Here is a 12,228-nt window from a genome sequence, read left to right on the forward strand (position 1 = left end):
TGCAATATATTTCTTCAAAATTTACTGGTGTTCATTGAAATTTTTCTCTTCTTTATACTCTCCATATATCAAGAAATTTTTTCTAAAATTAATACTTTTAGATTTATTTGCCTAAAAATTTTAAATTCATTTTTTTATAAAAGAATTAGTTTATACTAATCTAATTCTAAATTTAAAAACGTTGTCCATTGAAAGAAAATATCTGTCTTTATTCATTTTTGTTATAGCTTACGTGTGTTATTAAAACATTTTCATTAAATAATGCAATTTTTGGTACAGAAAATTATTTTTTTAAATAAAAGGAAAAGATTTATTCTTCATACATTATGAGTATAACTGAAATTTCATTAAATTTAACTTGCTTTTAATTAATTAAGTTTTATCTAAAAAAAATGCTTTTTTCTTGAAAAAAAATATGTTTGATATTTTTTTTAACAGATCATTAAAAATTTTACAAGCTATTGTTTTGCAGTATTTCTTTAATTTTTAATTTCCTTTGGTTTTGAAAAGTAAATTTATTGTTCATTTGAAAGTTTTTATTTGTTAGTTTTCTCTAATTTCATCAAAAAATTATTTTTTCTGTAAACTTTAAGATACAATACTAAAAATGAAAAAAAAGGATAACAAAACAAGGGACAAAATAGTTTCTGGTTAAAAATTGTATAAAATCATTTTTAATTTAAGTATTTTAATTTGTGTATTTTATGAAAGGAGAGGTTAGAATTTACATAAATACTAAAGTATTATGTCTGTATGTTGTGTTTTATGCATTAATTATGCAAATTCTGTTAAATATATCTTAGATTAAGCTTAATCATTGCAATTATAATCTCTGGCTGATTGTGTTGAAGTCAGACAAATTTAAATTTACGAAGAGAGTGCTACAGATACACTCAATAAATTCTGTTACCTGGCTTCTCATTATTATTTACCTTTGCTCTGATGCAGAAACTTTTGTTTGTTTTGGTATCTCTTTTATTCTATATTTCTTTCTAATCTTTGGGCTGAGGAATTTACTTCTAGTTATTTCAGTGCACAATTTATTCTATATTTTGTACTGATGAAAGTACTTTTGTTCATTTGAGTATAGAATTTATTCTGTATTTCTCCTCATTCTTTGTCCCTGCTCTTATAAATTTATTGCTGTTCATTTTAGTATACAATTTATTCTGTCTCTTTTCTGTATTGTTTGCCTCTGTGCTGATGAATGTACTTCTGTTCATTTTGGTATATTTATTCTGTTCTTCTCTTCATTCTCGGACTCTACTCTGTTCATTTCAGTACACGATTTATTCTATATTTTTCCTCAGTCTTTGTTATGCCCTGATGAATGTGTTTTGGTTTATTTTAGTGCCTTATTTGTTTTGCTTTTTTCTGTATTTCATCTTCATTCTTTGCCTCTGCACTGATGAAAGGGTTTCTGTTTGCTTGCTTTATTCCTTTTTTTTTTTTTACTGAACTTCTCTTAATTTTTTTCCTCAGACATTTCTGTTCATTTCAGTGTACAATTTATGTGGTATCTTTTTTTGTATTTCTCTCCACTCTTTGCTTTTATGATAAAAGTACTTCAGTCAAATTTTGTCCCGAAATTCAGATTTGATCGCTTACTTTACAATAACTTTCATTTACTCTTAGTACGTTTTTTTTACTACCAGCTAAATAGTAACTTTTTAAAAAAATTACTTACTTTTACAAAAAATTCTTACTAAACATATTAACAGATTTATTAATTGACTGCTATAAACTTTCGAAACTAATATGATGGCATTTTAACTTTTTACAGGAAACCAATATTCTAACTATGTTTCAAATCCTGATTTTGGCATAATACCTGTTTGCAAAATATGTGGTAAATTACAAAACTCTATGTCCAGCCTCAAAATCCACTTTCGCACTCATACCGGAGAACGTCCTTTCACATGTGAAGAATGCGGAAGAAGTTTTACTCAAAAATCAAGCTTGAAAAGACATATGAAATCGCACCATCCTGAAATAATACTGGAGGCATCAGTCAACTTATAGACTCAAATCTTCATGACTGATCCATCTGTTGTGTACATTGGCTGAAAAGGGTTTGCTTACAATTTTAGTTTGACTATGTTTTTAAAGAGAAAAAAATGTGACCATAACAAAAATTACAGTATTTGATCTCCAAAAATGTTTATGTGAAATGTAGTAAATAATTCACTTCAATCTTTTAGCCTTCAGCACTGTCTTATTTTTACGTGTGATGTTTGGTATTTTTGGCTCTTAACCTAACAGTTTTTATTTATTTTAATGAAAAGAATTTTGTAGTTGTGAGAATTGCAAAGCCAGATTATTATTGAATTTAAAATTTGGCACGTAGTTTAGTAGTGGCCATGTTTCAAATAACTTTGCAGCTAAAATTTTCTCAATTGTGTATTATTGAAATTGTTATAATTGAACTTTTTAAAAAAATTGGACGTAAATTTTTACCCAATAATGCTACATTTTTGTCTGAAAATGCAATGAAGTCTTGTTTACTTACGAAGTCAGTTGACATGGTAGGGAATAAAAATTTAAATACCTCTTAATCAGGTTTTAAACTCATACGGGTCAAAATTATGAAAGCTCACTGAGCAACACACTTAGGGGAAGGACTCTCATATGATAGACTATCAGGAATGTGGCTCATATGGCTAAAAGCTATACATATACGCATGCAATGAAAGGAAATAAAAGTCACAATGGCGCTTTGTTTTCTCTGAGTCATGAGCCTATGGCTTAACACTCATAAATGCACTTTTGAAACTTAGTTCCTCAATTGCATCATTGAGAGTGTTTCGTTTTTTTTTTTTTTTTTTTTTTTTAAGATTTGGCTGAAATTAGAATTTTCCTACTTGTTTTAATTCCAATCTGCAGTTTATAGGGGTTAAAATTTGTAGTCACTGCTCTCTTAGTTTTCTCTGATATTTTCTTAGCCTTTGGAATGCAGAAGCCCAATCTGGCTACAGGGAAAAAGGTTTTTTTTGCTCGCTGGTTATGAAAGTGGCTGCTTTTATCTGTGATTCTGTACTAGAAAGCCTGTAAAGTTTTGTCTTGTTAGAGGTTCAATTCACTTGCAAGTTAGTGCACTTTTGAAGTTAGCGTAACTAGTAATTAAGTGAATTATGCATGTATTCTGCAAAAGTGTAAAATATAACTACTCCTACATGTTTTATGTTCAAACATTTCTTCTTTATATTTAACTGGCCTTTTACAAATGTGAAAAAGAAATTCTTTGTTAAAAGGGGTGATAGAAACCGGTGGGATGTCCAATTGAAATATTTTAGGATGTTTAAAAAATTCTATTTTTTTCCCATGCAATTAAGTGTCAAAATTTACTAATTTAAAATACAAAGCAATTTCAGGATTTTTTTTTTATATGAAATCTATGTGAAATGAGTTGAAAAGTCATTAAGGCATAGTATGGCAATAATTATGAAATTAAAAAATGAAAATGTCTTGTAGATTTCTTTATCTATTGTAAAATAACAAATTTTTGCAGGAAAAACAAATTTCCAATTATTTTTATATTTAAGTGCTGATTAGCGAGACAAAATCATTTTTTTCATTGCATAGCTTTCAAAAATTCCTTTAAAAAAAATTTTCTACAAAATTATGTTATAATTTTTATAAATTTTTTTATGAAATTTACCTGCTTGTGATTGGAACTAGTTCAAAAGTATTTCCTTATAATAAACGTGTCGTTAAATAAAATATCTGTGCATTAAATTTTTGTTTATTTATTATTTTTTGAGGGCTTAAACTTTAGTATGAGATATTATATATTTGTTTGTATGCAAAGGAAACTGGTTTCTGAATGTTATGCAATGGGGGGGGGGGGACAGTACTGGCAGAGAATTTTTCGCTCTAATTTGCCGGAAACCTTGATGGTTAAAGGATTTTGAAATATCTTCTTTATTTTCAAGGCATAAGAATTATTAAAGGAAAGGGATATTTGTTGTGAAATAATTAATTTTAACCTTTTTTCACAGCAGTAAAGTGTGCCTATGTCAGCTACAAGTTAAAATTGCAGAGAAATTTCAATGGCGGATCTTAAAAGTCATTCATACGTTATTTAAAACTGATATATCGAATATTTTTGGAAAATTTATGTCAGTTAATCAAAGTACATTAAGCCTATTTTGTAATTATGTGTATTAAGTTGCCAGCCAAATGAAGTATTTCTTTTTGCTAGTAATCAATCTTCTATAGAGAAGACTTCAATAAATATGTTAAAATAAGTTATCTATAATGAGTATTTATCATTTTTATTTTAAGTGAAGCAATAACTATTAAATGTCAGTTAATCACCATATAAACTGAAGCTAAGTGTAGTAATTACTTATTTTTTACATTTTGGGTAAAGCAATAATGAATAATTTATTTAATTTTTATATAAATTGAATCTAACTATTGTTATTATCTATTTTTATCTATTCTGGGTGAAGTAACAATCAACAATTTATTTCAGTAATTAGCATATGAACTGAAGTTAATTATTATTACTTACTTTTTTCAATCAGCTGAATAAAGCAATTATAAATCATTTATTTCAGTTTATCAGAGCATAAATTGAAACTAATAATTATTATTTTTTACTTTTTGTTTTCTGGGTGAAGCAATAATGAATAATATATGTCAGTTAATTACTCTGTATAAATGGAATCAGACTATTATTATTTATTTTAATTCATACTGGGTTAAGTAACAATGAATGAATAATTTATTTCAGCTAATCATTGTATAAACTGAAACTGTCTAGTGTTAGAACTTTCATGGTGGATGAAGCAACAATGAATGTTAGTTAATACACAAGTTGTTAGAAGTAGTGCAAGAAAATTCCACTTTAAAGACTTTACATGGAACTTTTCTTGCTGCTTAGTATTTTAATGCATTTTGTAGTTAATTTTAATGATCATAATATAATATTTATATTTAATCTCTTTACTCATACTATGTGATGTAAAAAAAAATTTTTTTTCTCTGTACATAGGTATTGTAAAATAAGTTACTTTTATACATGTAGCCAGTGTGAGTGTTCATTGTTAAATTAAGGAGCAATAAATAAATTATGTAATTATGGTATCTTATAAGGTATATCTCTGAGAAATGGGTGTAACTTAATTTTAATTTATTTTTATTTCTTCTCTTCAACTTTTTAATTATTTTTCAATAATGCATATCATTTTCTAATTACAGGTAACAATGATAGATTTCATTTGTATTCACTTTTTTTATAGTGATTAAAAGATACAGATTTTTAAACTCTTCTCTAGTGAAATTAAAATTTATTTTAATCATTTTACTGAGAGTTATGCAGAAAAAAATTATTTATTCAATTTAGAACATAACATGACCTCAAACAAAATTTTCTGTAAATAACTTTGTCCAGTTACATGTAATTTTTAAAACTAAAATATATGCATATAAATCTAAGTGCTGTTAAAAATCTTATTGTGTATTAAAATTATTTGCAACAATTTTAAAGTAGAAAAATTATTTTTTAAAGTGCATTCTGAATTACCAGTCAAAGTGTAGGGAACTGTAAGTTTGTACACTAAATTTGATGTTCAAGAGCACTTAATAAACTTTTGGTACAATGATTCTCTTTAGAAATTTTAACAAGTATAATAAATATACAATGTGTATAATAAATATACAATGTAATGAGCATGTGCCATATCTATAATTATGTATGCAGATAATTTTCTTTCTTTCTTATTGTTATAAAGGAAAATGCTCTTGGTTTATTATAATAATATATTTTAATCTTAATAATATAAATATCTTTTTTTTCTTCTTAATTATGAGAAAAATCTACTTGAAATTATGAAAACTGACTAACTCCCTCCTCCCTGTTTTTCTTGTATGTTCAATATTAATTTTTTATTTTTATTTTAAGTGTTTTGACATATGTTTCATAAAAACTACTTAACTTTAAAAATACTTGATGCTTAATTTTTAATTGTGTAATTTTCAGAAATTGTTATTTTAAATTGCATTCATTTTGTTTGACGTTTTAATCTTAGATATTTTTATTATCATTTTTGTTGTAAATATTCTGCATACTTTAGTTTTATATAATAAATATATTTTTAAAAAATAAATGCTGTTTTGATAAAGATTGTCAACTACTTTGAGTCTTTGATATTTTCCTGCTTATTTTTTCCCCCCTATGTGAATAAGTAATTTTTCTTTTTTAATAAAATAGTGAAACAAATTAAAGTTTACAGATTCAACTACTTAAATGTTTTTGCTTTGATTGTTTTAGTTTAAATATATTTAATGTTTCTTATTATTTAAATTGAAAGAATATTATTGCCACTTATTATTTTTTGACTTAATTGTTTTTATGATTAATATCCTCTTTGGAGTCGGAGAATGTCACAAACCTTTACAAACTTGCAAACAACTTGTAAACTGAATAATGTACTCCTTAAGACTTTTCTTTATAGTTTATTTAACACAACTAAACTGAAATCTAAAAAAATAGTTTTTTTTTAAAACTTTTTTATTTTCAATTATTTTTGAATTCATATAAAATTGTGTTCGTTTTATTAGCTGTCATAGTAAATCAGAGACAATATATTTAATTATGAGTTTAATTCCTTGCTAAAAGTTGGATGATTATTACGTTTCAGAAACCTAATTGATTAACCTGAAGGACAATGGACTTCTCTAGCATTTCCTATGAACCTAATGTTGATTTCTAATAAAAATTTATATTTTGTGAATGATTATTTTTTGGACAGATGAGCTTTCCAATTGTTTTGAAGAAATGGTTATAGAAAGATTATGAATTTTTTAAAAGAATAAATCTCTTAATTGTCAGTTTTTAACATTAAGTTTTCGAAGAAAGTTTTCAGACAATATTATCCAAATTGCTGCTACTCCCCTATTTTGAAAGCAAAATTTGAATAAAAATAATAAAAAGAGGAACACGTGTGTATTTTGGGAATTTGTGTTTTGTTGTAACAAGATATATTGTTTGATCAATCCTATATTTACGATCTACATCTGGAATTATTAAAATTGCATATTAAGTAGGTGAAAATCTGATCAGGAAGTTTCTTATAGTTATTTTTGTATACTCTTCAATGGGCCCACTTCAAAAAATTGAATCATATAATGTACTGAATAAATAATTAGTCATTAATAGAAATGTTTATAAATATTTAGATCTTGACAAACAAAAAAATGTGTTCTATAATTTATTTCATGATTAAAAAATAAAAGTACTCAATCAAATTCTTTGCAATTATTATTATTATCATCTCTGTAAATTTTGGATATTTCAGCTAACATAACTTGAGAATTTCAGACTGTTTTGGGTCCATGTAAGTAGATTTACAGCAGTAGCATACACCTGTGTGATATTTTATTCAATTTTAAGACAACACAAATAACAACATAACTCTTGGGGCAAGTATCATTTTAAGCTAATTATATAATAACTACTATAATAATTTTTACATTAGGCTGTTTTATGAAAGAAAAATTATAAGCTTAGTTATTCATAATCTGTTTACTATTGTCGATATTTAACATTAATACTGTAGTCCATGCTGGCTGTAGTAAAGTGCAAATTAAACAGTTATTATTAATTTTCAAACATCTTTGCAAGTAAATTCTTTATAAACTTATTCATTGTGGATGCCTATTTTGTTGTAGCTACTTAATTGCATTGCTAATCTGAATTTATTATATCTTACTCAATATGTTTTCTTAAAGCAAAAATACATAGCTAAATTTGTTTTCTATATAAAGTAAGTAGCTCAATTTGTTTTATTTATGAAACACAATAATTAATATGTTTTATTTTTGCAACACCTATTTTTATTACATTTCTACCAGTTTTGTTCATATTATGTTCAATTCTTAGGTTGCTTTGGTCTCAAATTTAATAAAAATGTAATGTACTGTTGAAGAAAAAGCTTTACTATCTTGAAGATAATAAAGGTGTTTTCTCCTTCCCACTCTCTTTTGCCAGCCACATGGCAAATGTATAGTTTGTCTAAAGTAAGAACTCCCCTTGCCAATTGTTTGGTCCCATGGCAGTGATTATGGTAACGAAAAATAACTATTTCAAGTAGGGTCATTGTTTAGGACAGGTTTTAGCTCGGGTCAGCTGAAGAAAGGGAATCTTTTTCTTTGGTCAATTTGTGTTAGCCCTAGACCACTGAAGAGAAGTTCCCGTCCCTGAAATGTGCTATTCTTGTTTCCCTAGCAGGAGACAACCTCAGACTTTGATGAGTGATTTTATCACTGATTGGAATCAGTAACACTGATTCCAGTAAAACTTTATTTCAGTGACGTTACTTGTTTATTTACTCTACTTAAAATTAATCACAGTTTGTTTCTGAAAGCTATAAATAGCCACAAAAAACTAAAGTCTTAAAATTTAATTATTAGGGAAACATAATCAGATATTTTTTTAAATAATAACAGCAGTATGCTGAAAACAAATTTTGTCTTAACTTTTTCATGAAATTCTTTTTGTGTGTGTCTCGTGGCACATATTGCAAAAACCTAGCTACCTTAACGAAATATGTTTAGACTCTTGTGTGCTAATGTTTTTAATTGTTATTTTGCAGGAATTCCTTATTCCAATTACGATTTATATTCCAGTTCAAGTGATCCCAGAATGTGTGAAATTTGTGGTAAATTGCAGCGTTCTCTGTCCACCCTCAGGGATCATCTGCGTGTTCATACTCAAGAACGTCCATTCACGTGTGAAGAATGTGGCCGTTGCTTCTCTCAGAAATCAAGCCTTAAAAGACACAAGATTACTTATCATAAGCAACTGTGAAACACATTTTTATTTGAAAAAGCTCTACTTTAACAGGGTTGCCACTCCAAAGGAAGAACTAGGAAAATCTAGAAAATACAGAGAATTTTGATTTTTTTATTTATTTATTTATTTTTTTTAAATTTACAAACTGGGTAAATACAAGGAATTTTTTTTCTTATTTTCGTCTGTTAAAAGTGGTGACCACTCAAAGGTCAATCTATGGGATATGTAGGGATGATAATTTAGCTATACTAAGCTATTTCATTTACTATAGCGTTGTTTGTTTCAAGTATGTTAAGCTGTTTCTTTTTTCCTTAAGTTTTTACAGCAATTATTACTAGTATAGTGAGCCCAATACAGCTCATAAAAGAACACAGTGATTGTGTTTTTCCTCTTAATGTATTGTACATAATATGTACAGATTTCAGTGGCAACCCTGACTTAAACTCAATCAGATATTGTTTTGTATTGCCTAAAGTTATGCTGGTAGTACTAAAATAATTTAGTTGCTTTGATCTTGTGCTTTTTTTTTCCTTCAAAGCTTTATAGAATTAAAAAATGGTGGCTACCATGTCATAAATTTTCTAAACACTTATATATTGTGCAATCAGATGCTTTTTGTTATGTTTTTCTGTTGTTTGTTCTTGTACAAAATTGTTCTTTTTTTTTTCAGCAGCTCCACTGCGTAATACAAAAACTAAATTGCTTTGAACTTGGACTTCTAATTTTTTCGTACTTAATATATGCATATCAAGTTCTGTAGAATCTCCAATATCCAAACATTATTTATCTAAATACTTCCGTTTACGGAATAAATAGCTCTAAACTGTGATTCAAAAGTTTCTTTTTGCTCCTACACTTTTTTCAAATGAAAAAAAAAATTTCAGTTCAATTATCAATTAAATAATTGTATAATTGTGTTATTCTTGTAATCCGAATATTTGAGTTATCAAAATAGGTCTTGTCCCAAAACATTTAGATAATCATTGCCTTACTGTAATCAGTTAATTTTTAAGTAATTATTAAGCGTATATGATTAATTAAAATTATTTAATGCTTAAATAATTAAGTGTCTTAAATAATTACTAGACAAGAAAATATTTCTTTTACAGATTTCTTGTTTGATAACTTCTGTTATGAATGATGATGAGAAAATAAACAGGGTGTTTTATAATCACTTACATTAGTCTTAATTTTTTTTTTTTTTATCCTTGTCAAAGGTGAAAATAAAAAATACACATTTGGAGTCAAAAAATAAAATTTACGTGTGAAGCAAGGAAATATTATGAAAACCTGATGAATTATTAATGAGGATTAGGAGATTAATGAGATAAAAAACTGATTTAACTGAACATAATTTCTGCTCAGATAAATTGATAGGAGAGTCATGTCAAATATTACATTCAAGTTTCATACAGCACTCGAAATAGTTCGATGTTCTTATTTTTTTTATTTTCTTTAGACAAGGAATCTAAAATTTGATGGTGATTATGAAACACCCTGTATTTGTATTTATCTTTTTCTTTGATGTATTTATAAATTATTGGTGTAGTTTAGAGATTATTGGTGTTTATTTTCAATTTAGAGTTTTTCTATGTTTCCCAACAATTACATTAACTGAAATTTGCAGCCTTATTGGAACTAACTGCAGCCTTTATTTATTTATTTGTATTGAAAACTCCTCAATGGACTTGTAATGATTTTGTTCATTAAAATACTAAGATTTTTTTTATATTTCATAATTTTTGCCCTGTTTGTGCTTTTTCTCCTTATGCAAATGTTTTATTCATTTAATTAATATTCATTTTAAAAAGCCTTTGTGCAAACACATTAAAAGTATTTTTAATTACTCTGGAAAAAGATTTATGCCAGTTCTTTAACCTATCCGCTTTCACATTGTTTTATGTTTTAGATATTGAATCTGCAATTACGTTTCCTCAGTGGACATCTGTCATCAATGACTTATATCGATGGTAATAAACATTTTGAAATCTGCGCTAAGTGTTCTGCTGCCCAGGCCTCCCCTGACCACATATTATCTTGTCTGAGACTTACCAGGCAGGACCTGGTTCAACCTCCCCTGTTGGTGCTAGACTTTCTCAGAATGAACGAGCTGATGGACCTGATTTCGCCTTGCTGCTCATGGGGATGAGAACAACAACAGCAGCAAGATATTGAATTGATTATAATTCTTTTAAACTAGTTTAAAAGCAAAAAAAAAGGTTCATCATTCTGAAAACATTAGACGATTATAGTGATTTTCATGCTCTTCAAATGGAATTTATTTAAATAATTTACTTAAATTGAAATATGTTGGAATATATTTGTCGCAGTGGAAGAAATATTCTTAGAGGTCCATTGTTCTTAGTTCGATTCAAAGATACTAAAAGATATCTCTAAATCTAGATAAATAATTTTTTTTGTTATTAGCAATAAAATTTTTAAAAAATCCAGTGTTTTAAAGGAGAAAAGTATTTATTTCCAAGAATTTCATTAAAAATAGCCTATTTTGAAAAGAATTTTGTGTTTCTCAAAAAGTTAAGAAAAGTATTATTTAGCTGTAACATTTACTAATTTTTTACTGCATTTACCAACTATGTTCGAATCTGTTGATACTATTGGTAAAATTCCTTTCAAAAATAATAAAAAGAAGAAAAATTATCAAAAAATCTGAAATGATAATAAAAAAAAATGTAGTTAGACTCACTTGGATGCTTTTGCATGTCATTTTTGATGAATTTTAAAGCTAGTACTTCTTCAATTTATTTCTGATGACAAAAGGACACCAAAAATTGGACTAAAGAGGGGTATTTAAGAGGTAGATTTAAACTAGTCCATCTTATTTCTGATCTTAAGAAGGAATAAAAAAAACAGACTAGATAAGTGTATTTGATGAGTGGAGGTAGTTGTTAATTAGTACATCTCCAGCTTATTGTTGATGCTAAGAGAGCTCTAAAGCAGGCTAGATAGAAAAAGCCATTAGACAAGTGTAAGTTTTTGTACCTCAAAATAAAAAGAACTGCCACAGTTTAAATAAAGCTTCTGAATTTAGTTCTAACTGTTAAGTTTATAGATTTGCTGAAAATACAATTGCAATTCTTTAATCAGGTAAAAATACTGCCCAAATTCTTTAATCAGGAGACAGGTACTATGTCTTTCTAAGATTAACCAAGTATTCTTTTAGGTCTGAAGGTCTTAGTCTCTCATAAAAATCTGTACTTTGTTCTTTCATTGTATGCATAAATACTAATTCTTCTTTCTTTACAGATAATGATTACATTGATGTCCCAAATTTTAGTTGCAAGTCCAACAAATCCAACTCCTTTTATCTGTGTGGCATATGTCACAAACAATTTGCAAGCAGTCATTTTAATAGACATTACCGCACACACACTGGAGAACGCCCTTTCTCTTGTGCAGAATGTGGTAAA

General features: G+C 27.1%; 1 protein-coding gene across 1 annotated transcript in view; it reads left to right on the forward strand.

Moving 5' to 3' along the window:
• The window catches only part of LOC122271330 (zinc finger protein 296-like), a 28,024-nt gene extending 15,796 nt beyond the window's left edge, over positions 1–12,228 (forward strand). The window contains exon 5 of the mRNA XM_087162330.1: positions 1,777–12,228. Within this exon, the coding sequence (XP_087018456.1) occupies positions 1,777–2,022 (246 nt within the window). The 3' untranslated portion in view covers positions 2,023–12,228. The remainder of the gene's footprint in view (positions 1–1,776) is intronic.

Source organism: Parasteatoda tepidariorum, chromosome 4 (genome assembly GCF_982258835.1).
Source record: "Parasteatoda tepidariorum strain Cologne lab strain chromosome 4, Ptep-v5.0, whole genome shotgun sequence".
Lineage (NCBI taxonomy): Eukaryota > Metazoa > Arthropoda > Arachnida > Araneae > Theridiidae > Parasteatoda > Parasteatoda tepidariorum.